Here is a 13,577-nt window from a genome sequence, read left to right on the forward strand (position 1 = left end):
TGCACTCTGAATTTTTTTAAGATCAATTTGAATGATCAATATGGTAATACTACTTTTGATTTAACTGCACATCGTAAAGGGATTAGCAACATTATTGCTTTCGTAAAAATTGATAGATCTTATCTATGAATATTTAAAAGACAATTTCTTTATGATAATAGATGACATAAGGTTAACGTTTTCCGTACGTTTAGTAACTCGGAATTTGTTATATCATCAGATTTAATTTTACAAAACTATCATCATAATGATTTAAACAAATATCTAAGAGACAGAAAAAAGGCAATTTTAATAATTGATTTATCGTATGAAAACATGTGGGTTTGTTTTTTTCACTTTGACCGGATCATCATACTAGCAGTCTCTAACGAATACATCGAATCTTTCCAAGTTTCCCATTTAATGAGTTGTTCCCCTTTTTTACCATTTCGTCTATGATAAAGAGTGAAACAAACAAGGTCACAACCACTGAACCACCAACCACTCGACTGCGCACAGTTACCGTGACTAATTCTGTCATTGTCACTATCCTTCGTCGAGAAAGCAAGTCCATTATGATATTTCATAGCATCTCCTGTAATATAGACAATGTATTATTTTCAATCTTAGTTTCTTGTGGATAATTCGGAGTTTAGGATGTCGTTTATTATCACCGTACTAGTAGAGATATTTGTTTAGGGGTCAGTTGAAGGACGCCTCCGGGTGCGGGAATTTCTCGCTGCATTGAAGACTTATTGGTGACCTTCTGCTGTTGTCTTTTCTATAGTCGGGTTTGTTGTCTCTTTGACACATTCCCCATTTCCATTCTCAATTTTGTTAATATCTATTTATTTAACCAGATACACATTTGTTCTATGCTGAATTCGTTGAATATGAATATGGGTGTTTTACAGTAGCCATCCGGTAAATGACGGTGACCGAATTAAAATTTCAAAACATCATGATAGCACGAATTAAGTTAACACCGTTTATCATGATTTGATTTGTAGTAACGCTTGTAACTTTTTGATATAAATTACAAAAGAATGAAGAAATCAAAAAGGTAAAATCAAATCCAATTAAAAAGACAAAAAAAATCAACATGCTTTGGAAAATCAAGAGAGAACATTTTCCCGCCAAAATCCCAATGGGTAAAATCTCGAAAACAGGCGCATTGACCCCTATATTTTTTTGGCTTTTTTGATTCCTCAACTAATCCCCTATCAATACATACCAGTTTTTTGAAAAGTTATTTATTTTGAAACTGAGCAACAAACAAGTCCTTAATTAATATAATATATTCTATAAATTCAAAGTCGCTGTCATACTAGGTTTAATAATGCTTAGAAGTCTGTTCGTAACAATTTGGATTGGAAATGATCATATTGTTTTTAGTTTTTATCATTTTATGGTAAGGGAGCTACCATTTGATTTTTATGGGGGGGCTAGGATGAAAAATTTTGTCCTGCATTTTTTTTTTAGCTGTAATCTCTGTCCTGCCTTTTTATTTTTCACTCTGTTTGGTCCTGCCTTTTTTTTCATAGTTTATCCTGACTTTTTTTTACCTAAATTGTCGTCCTGACTTTTTTTTTTTGTAAGTGTCTCATCCTGCCTTTTTTTTTTACTCAAAACTCCTGTCCTGCCTATTTTTTTCAAATTTCATCCTAGCCCCCCCCCATAAAAATCAAATGGTAGCTCCCTAATCACTTAACCGAATCACCTTTCTTACTTAGAAACTTTTATGCTCAGAGAATAATAATTATGCATACATCAGTTAAGAGCTGGTGTACTAATTGTAAGGTTAAAACGTCATAGTTATCCCATGAGGATATGGTGTGTCAGTGTAAGATCAACCCGATGGCCGTATACCGAAGGGCGATCTTACACTGACATACCAAGTCCGAGTGGGATAACTGTTTACATCCCAGCTTTTCTAGGCCAGATGAATAACTATTCACACTTTGAAACATCTACATGAAGTTCAGAATTCCATAAAATAATTAAAAATATAATTTGTTACTATATACATGTAGTATGTAACCTTCATGAGCCCCGGAAACAATGTTTAAAATGTTAAATTAACCTTGAGTTAGTCTGAAGTCGTGCTAGTTTAACGGTGTGAACTATGTGTTCGATTCCCGCATTGCCACTAGAAATTCAGTGGATTTTTTTACATAAGTTTTGAGAGGTACAAGTTGTCCTTACTCCACATTTATATAAATAGTTAACAGTTTTATTGTTTATTAAACATAGCTGCTAAAATGTAACAGAACAAGGAAAGCATGCAAAGAAATTCAAAGCTGTGTGATCTGGTAGGAGTGGTCCCTCTTTTTTTTATCACCCCTGTTAAAACATAGGAGTTGGGATGTAACAATAATTCTCACCTGCATTTCCGGTGAAGCCCTTTACTGTCAATTTGTATTTAGAAGCAGTATTTCCGACTTTGAACATGGAATACTTAGCATATCTCTTTTCTCCTTTAAAGTTTTTCATATCAACCCGCATTTCTGTGTTGACCCTTGATGTCAGTCGATGGAGATTCATATTTCCTAGGAAAAACATATCTTGTTAATATAAAAAATAAGATGTGGTATGAATGCCCTTAAGTCTGTGTCATACATGCATTTATATATACGTTTTTAATAGTAAATTGTTCGATAAATAGATACCAAACAAAAAATAAAATAACAAAAATACCGAACTTTGAGAAAATTCAAAACGGAAAGTCAAAAAACCAATGGCCAAATAAAATGCTCAAACACATCAAACGAATGATTACAACTGCCATATTCCTGACTTAATGTTACAGGCATTTTCTTATGAGGATGCAAGAAATGAATTGAAAAGAAGTCAAAGACTAATATATAATAATTTTGTAAAAACACACTAAACTAACGCTAAAAGTTTGAAGAACACGAAGACATACTAAACCAGGGCGAGTTTAGGTTCTTTGGATGGGAAACCCATTATTTGTGATACTTGTCGCGTTACTGTAAAACTCTTATGTGATGTCATAATTGATTATAAGGCTTTAAATGATAGAATTGAAAGAGAGGCTAAAGATACCAAAGGAAATGCAAACTTGTAAGTCAAAAACAATGTCATAGCAAAATACATGAAAAGACGAAAAGACAACCAACAGTCAGAGATCACAACATACAAAAAATTTAAGTAACATGAATCAATTGTAATTCTCTTTTCCAAATTAAAGATGTATCTTGTTTTATATTCGGGTTGCTGTCCAATAGACCACTTTCGAGTTCATCCGTCACCGGAAAAAAACTCGTCAATTATACGCGCCTTTATCGCACCGCGGGTAAATTATCACGTTGTGATTGGTTTAACGCCGTCACGTGGTGACCCCCTATGAGACCGTAGGGGTTAGTAAATTTCATAGGGGGTTCATGACGCGTTAATGGTGACGTCATCTATTAATGTTGTTGTGTTTCATTTAGGAGATAACTGTATTGTATTTTAAGCTCCGACGGCATCAATTGGGGATTTGATGGTCGCAAATTAAGTTTACTGGCGACGCGTTAGCGGAGACAGTAAACGGGTATTTGCGACCATCAAATCCCCAATTGATGCCGTCGGAGCTTAAAATACAATATTGTTATCTCCATTCTAATGAAACTGACAGAAAACCACGTTAAAACATGTAATAAAAATCTGTCAAATGCCGTCTGCGCTTGCGCGTACGTCCCATAGCATCAATTGTCAATTGATGCCATGTAAAAAGGTAACGTTATCCAATCAAAATGAACATTACAAACCTTGTTGCATTAGAATGTTTATTTTTCAACAATTAAAACGCAGCAGAAAAAGTCTAGCGTGCGATAAATTCGTTATACGGTTAACTACTGACCCCCTACGGATCCATATAGGGTGAATAAAATCCATAGGGGACTCGGCCTCCGGCCTCACCCCCTATGGATTTTACTAACCCTCTATGGATCCGTAGGGGGTCAGTAGCGAACCATATAACTTATATTGTAACGTCATTAACCAGATAGAGGGGCCTGCCTGTATTCCTGCACTATAAACGTTTAATAAGCGGCGTAGTGATCGTCATTTTGCAGGATAAACTAGAAATAAGGTTTGTTCAGTAGGTACTTATAATCACAATTCCCTAATGACAGCGGTGCTGAGTGTCAATTATGATAATTTAATTTGCTGAATAACTCGTGCAATATAGCTTTATAGTTTTCAACCACTCGCTCAACATTGAAAGGGAAGTCACGACGCACCTTAACACACTAGTGACGTTCACTAAAACCAAAGTTTTTGACGGAAATGCATCAAACTCGAAAGTTGTCTATTGAAACATACCCAGATTCTGTCCCAAGTCATGCAGGAACCTGTTATTCAGTGCGTTTTTTGTTCGTTAGTTTGTATATACATGTAAATAAGGCCGTTAGTTTTCTCCATTGAATGGTTACATATGTCATTTGGGGGCTTTTTATAGCTGACTCTGCGGTATGGTCTTTGCTCATTGTTGATGGCTGTACGGTAACCTATAGTTGTTAATTGCTGTGTTATTTGGTCTCCTGTGAAGAGTTGTCTCTTTGGCAATCATACTATTTCTCCTTTTTATATATTTACCAACATATTTTTTTTTATCCATAATATAAAGCGACACTGCATATAATACCATATCCAACCTGAAACATGACATTTTTTAAGGAAATAAAAACCCATTTGACCGTTATCGATATATTAACGAAAAACAATTTGTTTTACAGGCACTATCGAATATCGGTCAAATGAATAATATGTTCTGTCTTATCTGAGTGTAATAAAGTGTCGCTGATTTTTTTTTTTTTTTTAATATTACTTAAAGATTCGATAATAAAAACGCTACCATTTTTGATGCACCAGATGCGTATCTTGACAGTAAATGTCTCTTCAGTGATGCATACACATAAAAAACATACCGAGCCAAAACTCTTTCTTCAAATTCCCAAAACCAATTTCATATTCCTTCCATTTTCTATCAAAACTTTCGGATCCATCCATTCGGTTTACAAAAACCTGTGAATTTAGACAAACACAACGTCATGACCTCATACTATATACCGTTATACCTATTTATATAATTACAAATGTTATAAGTTATTAAACTCATTGCACAATGGTAATAGAAATAAGAAGAAACCCACTTTAATCAATTTGTCAAAGATCTACGAAATTTAACAAGAAAGTCATTTTAATAGATTTGTCAATTTGTCAAGGATTAACCAAATATTATAACTCGAGATATTTATTTTAAAGGTAGTTCAGGGGTATAGAAAAAAAAATACAGCATTTTCTTTTACTTTGCCAAATGAAAATTTTACTATTCTTTTTTTCTCAAAAAATGATAAAAAGTATGGGTCATCGCGCTATTTTTCAAGGTACGAGTTATTCAAAAATTATAAAAAAAATATTCAAAATTGCCAAAAATTGCCTAGATTGATCATGAAAAAAAAAACATCTTTTGTGCAAAAAAAGAAAAAAAATGAGACAGAATTGTGAAAAAAATTAAAATATGAGTAGATAGGTTTCTAATTTATTTCAAGAAAATAAAAAGAAAAAATGGTGTCACTAATCTTGCTTTCTTACTACAAGTAAAACATGAATATTTCCCTATATATCCAGTATAAATTTTGTACTGAATACGTTATCTCCCCTTAAATGGATTATTTGAAAAATTAATTCTAAAGTACAAATATTTGGTATGTGTTAAAACAATTTCGAAAAATAACCAAGTTTTTTTAATAGTTCTAAATAAACAGTGTAACCAAAAAACTGCAAATCTGTCTCCAAATTTGCAGAGAACTAGACCGATTATTTTCTGTAATTGTACAATTCAAGATGGCAGTATACCCCTGAAATACCTTAAATGTACTAACATTGACTCTTAGGGGCACATAAAACAGTGATACGCATCATTCTAATACCGTTGTATGTCTTACTCAAAGTACATATATTAGAGCCAACAAATCATCTCATAATAACTTTTTTTTTAGATAAGTTAGATAAATGTGAAGAAGCTTACCGTCCAACCGCCACCGTCAACTTCCATTTCACAGAAAACGTCAAATCCTGGTCCGTTATCAGGGTATATTTTGTATATACCACTTTTATCCAGTTGTTTATTTAGATCCGAGCAGTCCTTTGGTTTCGATACTACATGCATTATGAAATGATAATAAAATTATGTGTTAGTTGTCTTCAAATCCGTAAATGGACGTTGAGCAACCAACACTCACTCAATAAAATCCATAAATTGGTTTGACTGAATACCATCACGAGGCGTTCCAATATCGTTTGATATTTGCGTGTAAAATAAAACAGCTATGACTGCTTAGCTTGTTCAATTCATGATAAAATAATGAACGAAAACACGAGAAGCTTCAATTGATGTAACTCTTAATTTCATAATTGTAGCATACACAAAACATTTATAAGAATTGAATGCTTCTTTTAACAATTTCATAGGGTTGTAAAAGTGTTGATCATGCGAACTTTCAAATGTCCTTCGGTCAACGATTTCACATCCCAATAGAATTATAAAAAGAGGCATTCAGTTCTTTAATAAAGCATATACATTATTTAGATGTCTTTTAAGTTTGTATCTCGTTAGGTTGCTGTCTCACTGACGAATACCCTGTATGCCCTTTTATTCAAATTTTACCTACAATTGTTTCGAGCTCACATTAGGAAATATGTATTTGATAATCTATGAATACATAACATTAACAAAATAGGCTTTTGACAATTTTACTAAATATCCTAGCTGAAACAAAAAATCAAATGAGTTATACATGTTTTTTAAAAAAAATTCAGTATCTCTATCACCGCATACCTGATGGTAAAAAAGTTCGCTGGTTACCCTTCAACAAGATGTTCATGACTTGTTCTGCTATTTATACACCTACATATACAGAAAGCATAGATTTAAGTACGTTCAACTTCTACAGTAAAAATAACGATTTATTTGAAATGCATAAATACATGTATGTTGCATGGTTAAATGTACCATGGATGGTATATTTTTAGTCATCGGGGTGTAATCAGGGATGTACGGAGTTTTAATTTCGCTCAGGGTGTATAAAGTTTTAACACCGAACGGGTGTAAAATTCCTAACACTTCAGGTTATACCAATATAACTATAATTGATTTTTTTAATGAATTTATTCTGTCAACACCGATATTACTGCGCATTGTTAATTATAACATTCTAACAATGTTTTGGAATTTTATTTTTCATTTTTCATTTTTAATTTCGACCATGCCAATTTTTTAATGCCAAACCTTTAATGAGCACTTTTTTTCTATCATTAGTTGAACAAGAGTATGACGTCTTATTTACATAGCGGTAATCAACAAAATCTTGCTCAATAAGAATAAATATTTAATGATAGCATAAATTATAAATATTTTATGTCTGAATAACGCATGGAAATTTTACCTGATTCAGAAGCGGATGTGAGAACATTTTTCTCTGCCAATATTGCCTTATCCAGTACACAAATCCAACAGAAAACTACATGTATCTGCATGCTATAATTATTTCAAGAGTCTGCATTGATTTAGATAAATTTGTTTGCATTTATGTAATATAATGTTTCGTGACCAGCTTGAATATATAGCGTGACAGAAATTGTACCTTAAAGACTTATATATCATTAGTTGGGGTTTTTTTTAAATGTCAGAGTGTAAATGTGAAACAGAATAGTTAAAATATATTTGATGAGAGATGCAAAAAGAAAATGGATTAAAAGTATACAAGTCTGCTTTTCTAAACGTCCAAGAGAGTGGCAAAAGTTCCGAGGAAAAGGGACATCTATACTCGAACTCGAAAAGTCGAAAATAAACTGATGCCTGACGCCAAGGCATTTGGCGGATCCAGGGGGCAGGTGGGGTCCGGGGGTTAGAACCCTCTTTTTTTGGTCGATCAATGCATTTGAATGGGAGCATATAGTTGGACCCCCCCCCTTTACTCTGGGTTGGGACCCCCCCCCCCCTTTTATCAAATGGCTGGATCCGCCCCTGCATGGTGCTAACAGAACAATTCCAAGTTGAAAAAACAATTGTTCACAAGACACCACATAAACAACTACGCCTGAAAAATACGAACCGCATCTATAACAGGGGTGGTCTCAGGTGCCCCGGAAGGGTAGACAGATCTTGCTCCGCAAGATCTAAATATTCCTGTAAGTTTATGCAACGGTCACAGAATGTACAAAAACCTTACATACAACGGAGTATTACGGAGAAAAGACAGTTGTATGAGTGTGTGTTGGGTATGTAAAGTTCTCAGTCATATCAGTTGGGGAGTCTACTTTCAACTAGTTTGTTTATTGCTTTATTTGGTCGACCTTCTTGGAACTTTTATCTGAATTTGAATTTAAAGGAATTGTTCAATCCCTGTAATGACTTTTCTAAATACTTGATTAGAAGTGTTGTCTCCTTTACACAAGACGAAACATCTCCGAATTTGTATGAACATGTAAGCTCTATATTATATGACTTTTCTAAATACTTGATTAGAAGTGTTGTCTCCCTTACACTAGACGAAACATCTCCGAATTTGTATGAACATGTAAGCTCTATATTAAGAAGCGTAGTTATGCAACCTTGTATGTCCGTTATCAGGTTGCAATGATAACCATGTGTGTTGCACTTACCCAACTTTTCGATAACAGTAGAAATATCTGAATCAAGAACACGACATGAAAACAATTCTAATTTGTTCGTTCTTTCTGGTCTTTGGTAAGAAGCTTTTTATTCATAATATTCTTTTCATCAAATTATTTTATGGCATGTGTACGTTTTTTGAAAAGTAGGAGTGGGGTTCAGAAGTTACAAAGAAAAACTTATAAACATACTAGGCTTTATTTAAAAAAAAAAAGGAACTCGCATGCTTCAAAAGGGAAAGCAATATACCAACTTTTGAATAAGAGCTGAAGCTTACAAACAACAAAATCTGCAACCAGTGTTTGCGTTTTCCAGTCGCACTCTTCGTATAACGAGTTATTCCAAGTTTTTGAAACCCATCAACATATTTTAAACATGATTACATAAGTTCAACTCATGATTTTCTATACAGATTTTGACTTCGACTGATTAAAAAGAAGCTACTGAACCGGTAAATTTGGATTCATCCATTCGAAAGTAATTTTGGCGCCATGACGGTGGGTTGACTGTTACGGAATATAATTAAATCTCAAATGAGGATATATTCCAATTGTCCTAACCACTACCGTCTATGGCAATCCGTTCTCGTCAAAACTATAGGTTTAAACCATTTTTTCGAAAAATGTACACACCGAGAATTACAACAAAGCACACTGAGATTTTAAAACTTCAAAACACACACTGAGAATTAAAAATTACACACTGAGATTTCATACAGGCGCACTGAGATTACAAAAATGAAAAACACACACTGAGAATTTGAAATTACACACTAAGAATTTAAAATTACACACTGAGGTTCAAGCTTAAAACAACTAGGGGACAGAAGTCGTTAGTCCTTCGATTTGGTTCAAATTATTTATAAAAAAAATTTAGAAATACCCACTTACTCTTATTACAAAATATAACCAAATGGTGAAAAACATTATTAAAATTATAAGAAAAATATTGGAACAATCTGCAGAAAAAAAGAATGCAGTGAAATTATTACTCAAGTGTCTATTATAGCATATAAACGTAACAAAAATATAAAAGATTTAATTTACCTTGCGAAACAGTTAGAATACTTTTGAAAAGGGACCCATGCTTAAACGGTGTTAAGTAAAAAAAAATCCCGATACACTGGTAGTAATTATCTGAATTATAGGCAACAGACTTATAAATATAGGCGATGTTAAGTCTTGAAATTTATTACGAATGTTGGTTGAAGGAATCACATTCATTATAATGACAAGAGTTCTTGAAATCAAGATATTAATCTGTTGAATTATTATTCTTCTCATGAATATTCATTAGTAATTTGCATATTAATCTCAGTGTGTATTTTTGAAATCTCAGTGTGTAATTAACAATTCTCAGGATGTGTTTTTCAATTTATTTCATCTCAGTGTGTCTTTTTAAAATCTCAGTGTGTAATTTTGAATTCTCAGTGTGTGTTTTTTATTTTTATAAATCTCAGTGTGTAATTTCGATTTCTCAGCGTGTTATTTTAGGTTTTTAAATCTCAGTGTGTATTTTTTTTTCGAAAAAAGGGTTTAAACATAGTTTTGACGAGAACGGCTTGCTATGACCGTCCCTCTTTAAAACCCTGAACTGTGACTTCACACAAGGCTCAAGAGACTAATCACCGATTTTTAATGTATAATGGTAACACGACCGATGCCGCCTTTATAAAATGCTCACATCGTGCACTTTCGATTAGAGTACATACGATCACCACTTTTTTATTTTAAATTATATCATATTGCTCCTCTTTTATGCTACTGTAACAGTGTTGTGCTATGTTATTTGTATATAAGTGTGTTGTTTCATCTGATACAAGTTGTGTCTATCATTTGTCCTAGAAAAAAGGATTTACCGTACAATCAGGTTTAATGGATAGCATATTTAACGTGACGAATGGTTAATATACTTATATAAGTAAGTAATGCAAAACTCTTGATGTAACATGATTTTATGGTTTCAGTGACGACGGTGAATGGCGTGTGTGACACAGACGTCACTTCCTGTTTTGTTGACCCCTGTCTTGTAACTACGTGCGATACTCATCCATATGCAATATGCAAGTAAGTTACCGTCTTTCGTCACTAGAAGGAACTTTCAAATTGGCTATCATATTTTAAAATCTGCCATTCTCTGAACTAATATTTTCGATTGTATCTTTTTTTTTTCGCGCTCCTCGTCCCTTTCTTCAAACGTGGCTTTCGTTGCATAGAAGATTTTAACCTACGCGGTTCACTGATATCACCATTTTCCAACTTCAAAGAAAAGCTCATCACAAGGTTTTACGTATGCCATGCGCATATTACTGTTTTACTCGGTTGTGTTGATATCTGTTAATTATCATGATTTGTTGTTTCTGTTCAATTCAAAACTGAATACTTCTTTTTGTAGTTTCATTTGGAAACAACAGCGTTTGAACTTAAATGTTCCTAACTATAGGGTCAATGCAATCATAGCCTTGGTGAAATACTAGAAATAACTTGAAGTTTCCGTAATCAAATGGCGCTAAAGAGGAAGAAAATACGAGTAAACTAGTCATTCCGTTTCCTAAATATTGATTTGTCAAGGAGAGCACATGTTATCATATATACTGCCTGATGTTCATATGATAAAGACATAACTTTTCAATCAGTTTAATTGAAGTCTGGGGCTGGCATGTCAGTTATCTGCTAGTAGTCTGATGTTATTTAATATGTATTATTGTCATTTTGTTTATTTTCTTTGGTTACATCTGCTGACATCAGACTCGGACTTCTCTTGAACCGAATTTTAATGTGCGTTTTGCTATGCGTTAACTTTTCTGCATTGGCTAGAGGTATATATAGGACGAGGGTTGATATCTCACAAACATGTTTAACCCCGCCGCATTTTTGCGCCTGTCCCAAGTCAGGAGCCTCTGGCCTTTGTTAGTCTTGTATTATTTTAACTTTTAGTTTCTTGTGTACAATTTGGAGTTTAGTATAGCGTTCATTATCACTGAACTAGTATGTATATTTGTTTAGGGGTCAGCTGGAGGACGTCTCCAGGTGTGGGAATTTCTCGCTGCGTTGAAGACCCGTTGGTGACCTTCTGCTGTTGTCTGCTCTATGGTCGGATTGTTGTCTCCTTGACACATTCCCCTTTTCCATTCTTAATTTTATACTGTGTTTTAATGAATTAATCAACATTTCAGTGGAGAGTAAGGATATTTTGTGATTAATAGATTTATACGAGAAAAAAAATCAGCTTCTTGGGTAGGGTGCACACGCGCACTACACGCCAACAGAAATCGCCAATAATTATAATGGGGTACTTACTAGTAGTATACCAATTTATTTCAGAGCAAATTACTGTAACGGTTGCAAGGCGGAGTTCTATGAAGGAAAAACGAAAGTTCAATGGTATGTTCAATTATTTGTTCAATTTTTAAGTAATGAAATACCATACAATGATTATCACATCTTTCGTTAGTTTTAGTTTAACATATATATAATTTTAGTTTGGATGCAACGCGTCTTCTGATTGGCTGACGTTATTTTGTTATTAGCCAATAAACATAATTTAGTCATGTGACTGACGTCATCAACGTTTTTGCATGGTTTTCTACGGTTTAAAATGGAATTTAGAATTAAATTATAAGAAAGGACAGTCACTGTAATATTTTTTCTGTCTATTTGAAATAACATAAAAAATGTGGTTCATTATTACATAACCCGCTACGCTCATTATTCAGTGTCCAAATTTTTTATGTTATTTTTTCATAGACAGAAAAAAATATACAGTCATTCCTTAAATAAAACAGAAGATGAGGTATGATTGCCTTTGAGGCAACTATCCACGAGAGACTAAATAAAACAGAAATGAATAACTATAGGTCTTCAACAATGAGCAAAGCCATACCGCATTGTCAGCTATAAAAGGATTCAAAATTACAAATATAAAACAGTTCAAACGAGAAGTTACATGTACTTAATTATTATAATTGCATACAAATTGATATCGACTTTGTCAAATTGTTGCTTTAAGTAACAGAACTAAAACTAACTAACATTTTAACATCTGTTCAATGATATGGAATCATTTTCGTGGTGCAGAACGCAAAATGAAAGTCCTGCATCATATTGTAATTGACAGGTAACAATGTATCGTATGGCGACAGCTACTGTTGAAATGGTTTCAAATCTCAAGAGATCATTTAATGCATGATTTTTATAGATTATCGTTGATAATCTCAACGAGATTGATTTTCTCGCTTGAGCCGGGACGGCAAAAGCGAGAAAGCAATCCAGTTGAGATGACCAATGATAATTTGTTTATCGCTATTTTACCTATGACGATGATGTAAATTTCTTAGCAACACCACATGCCTCCTTAGTTTCTAGCGGAAACTTTCCATCTCAAGCGAGTAGCATGATATGAAAAATTATCACAAAAAAAAGATCAAAGGAAAAATGCACAAAATAGCGATACATCGCATTATAGTATAATTATTTATATTATTTTTTTCAGCTAAGGATGGTAGCCAATCACAGAACATTGTTTGCTAATAAAACCAGCTTTAAATACGAATATTGGTAAATGTAGCTTCTTTACCGTTGCAACATTTTTTTTAATAATCTCCCACACCACACAGGTATGCATCTGAGCCATTAAAGCTAATGCGCTATAGAAAATATTAGATGAATGTGGGATCTTTCGACTAAGTATCAAAGGTTTTACATGTTCAATGTAAGCACAATGACCATAGTATATTCTGATTTGTTTTATCGGCGGTACATTTAGTTCAATACGCCTCTGCCTGTTTCGACAACAATGATGTCGAGGATAAAGATGGGTTTACAATTATCTCAACCATGATTTTATTTCCAAATAGCTTTATAGAAAATATATAATGAATCAAATCTTTTCCAAAATCACGTGTATTGTCTAATTA

The 13,577-nt window shown here is 33.5% G+C and overlaps 1 protein-coding gene and 1 long non-coding RNA gene across 2 annotated transcripts; one reads left to right on the plus strand and one right to left on the minus strand.

The window, feature by feature from the left end:
- Positions 1–272: 272 nt before the first annotated feature.
- Positions 273–6,883, minus strand: LOC143059324 (angiopoietin-related protein 7-like). Its single transcript, XM_076232805.1, has 5 exons — positions 6,827–6,883; positions 6,017–6,147; positions 4,914–5,010; positions 2,364–2,528; positions 273–574 (listed from the first exon to the last, which is right to left on the minus strand). The coding sequence occupies exons 1-5, from the start codon at positions 6,870–6,872 to the stop codon at positions 333–335; spliced, it is 681 nt and encodes a 226-aa protein (XP_076088920.1). The 5' UTR covers positions 6,873–6,883; the 3' UTR covers positions 273–332.
- A 1,737-nt stretch (positions 6,884–8,620) lies between these two features.
- Positions 8,621–13,213, plus strand: LOC143058742 (uncharacterized). The gene is made up of 4 exons (XR_012973216.1): positions 8,621–8,737; positions 10,629–10,728; positions 11,986–12,045; positions 13,154–13,213. It is a non-coding gene; the product is annotated as an uncharacterized LOC143058742 (long non-coding RNA).
- Positions 13,214–13,577: the final 364 nt, after the last annotated feature.

Source organism: Mytilus galloprovincialis, chromosome 14, assembly GCF_965363235.1.
Source record: "Mytilus galloprovincialis chromosome 14, xbMytGall1.hap1.1, whole genome shotgun sequence".
NCBI classification, from domain to species: domain Eukaryota; kingdom Metazoa; phylum Mollusca; class Bivalvia; order Mytilida; family Mytilidae; genus Mytilus; species Mytilus galloprovincialis.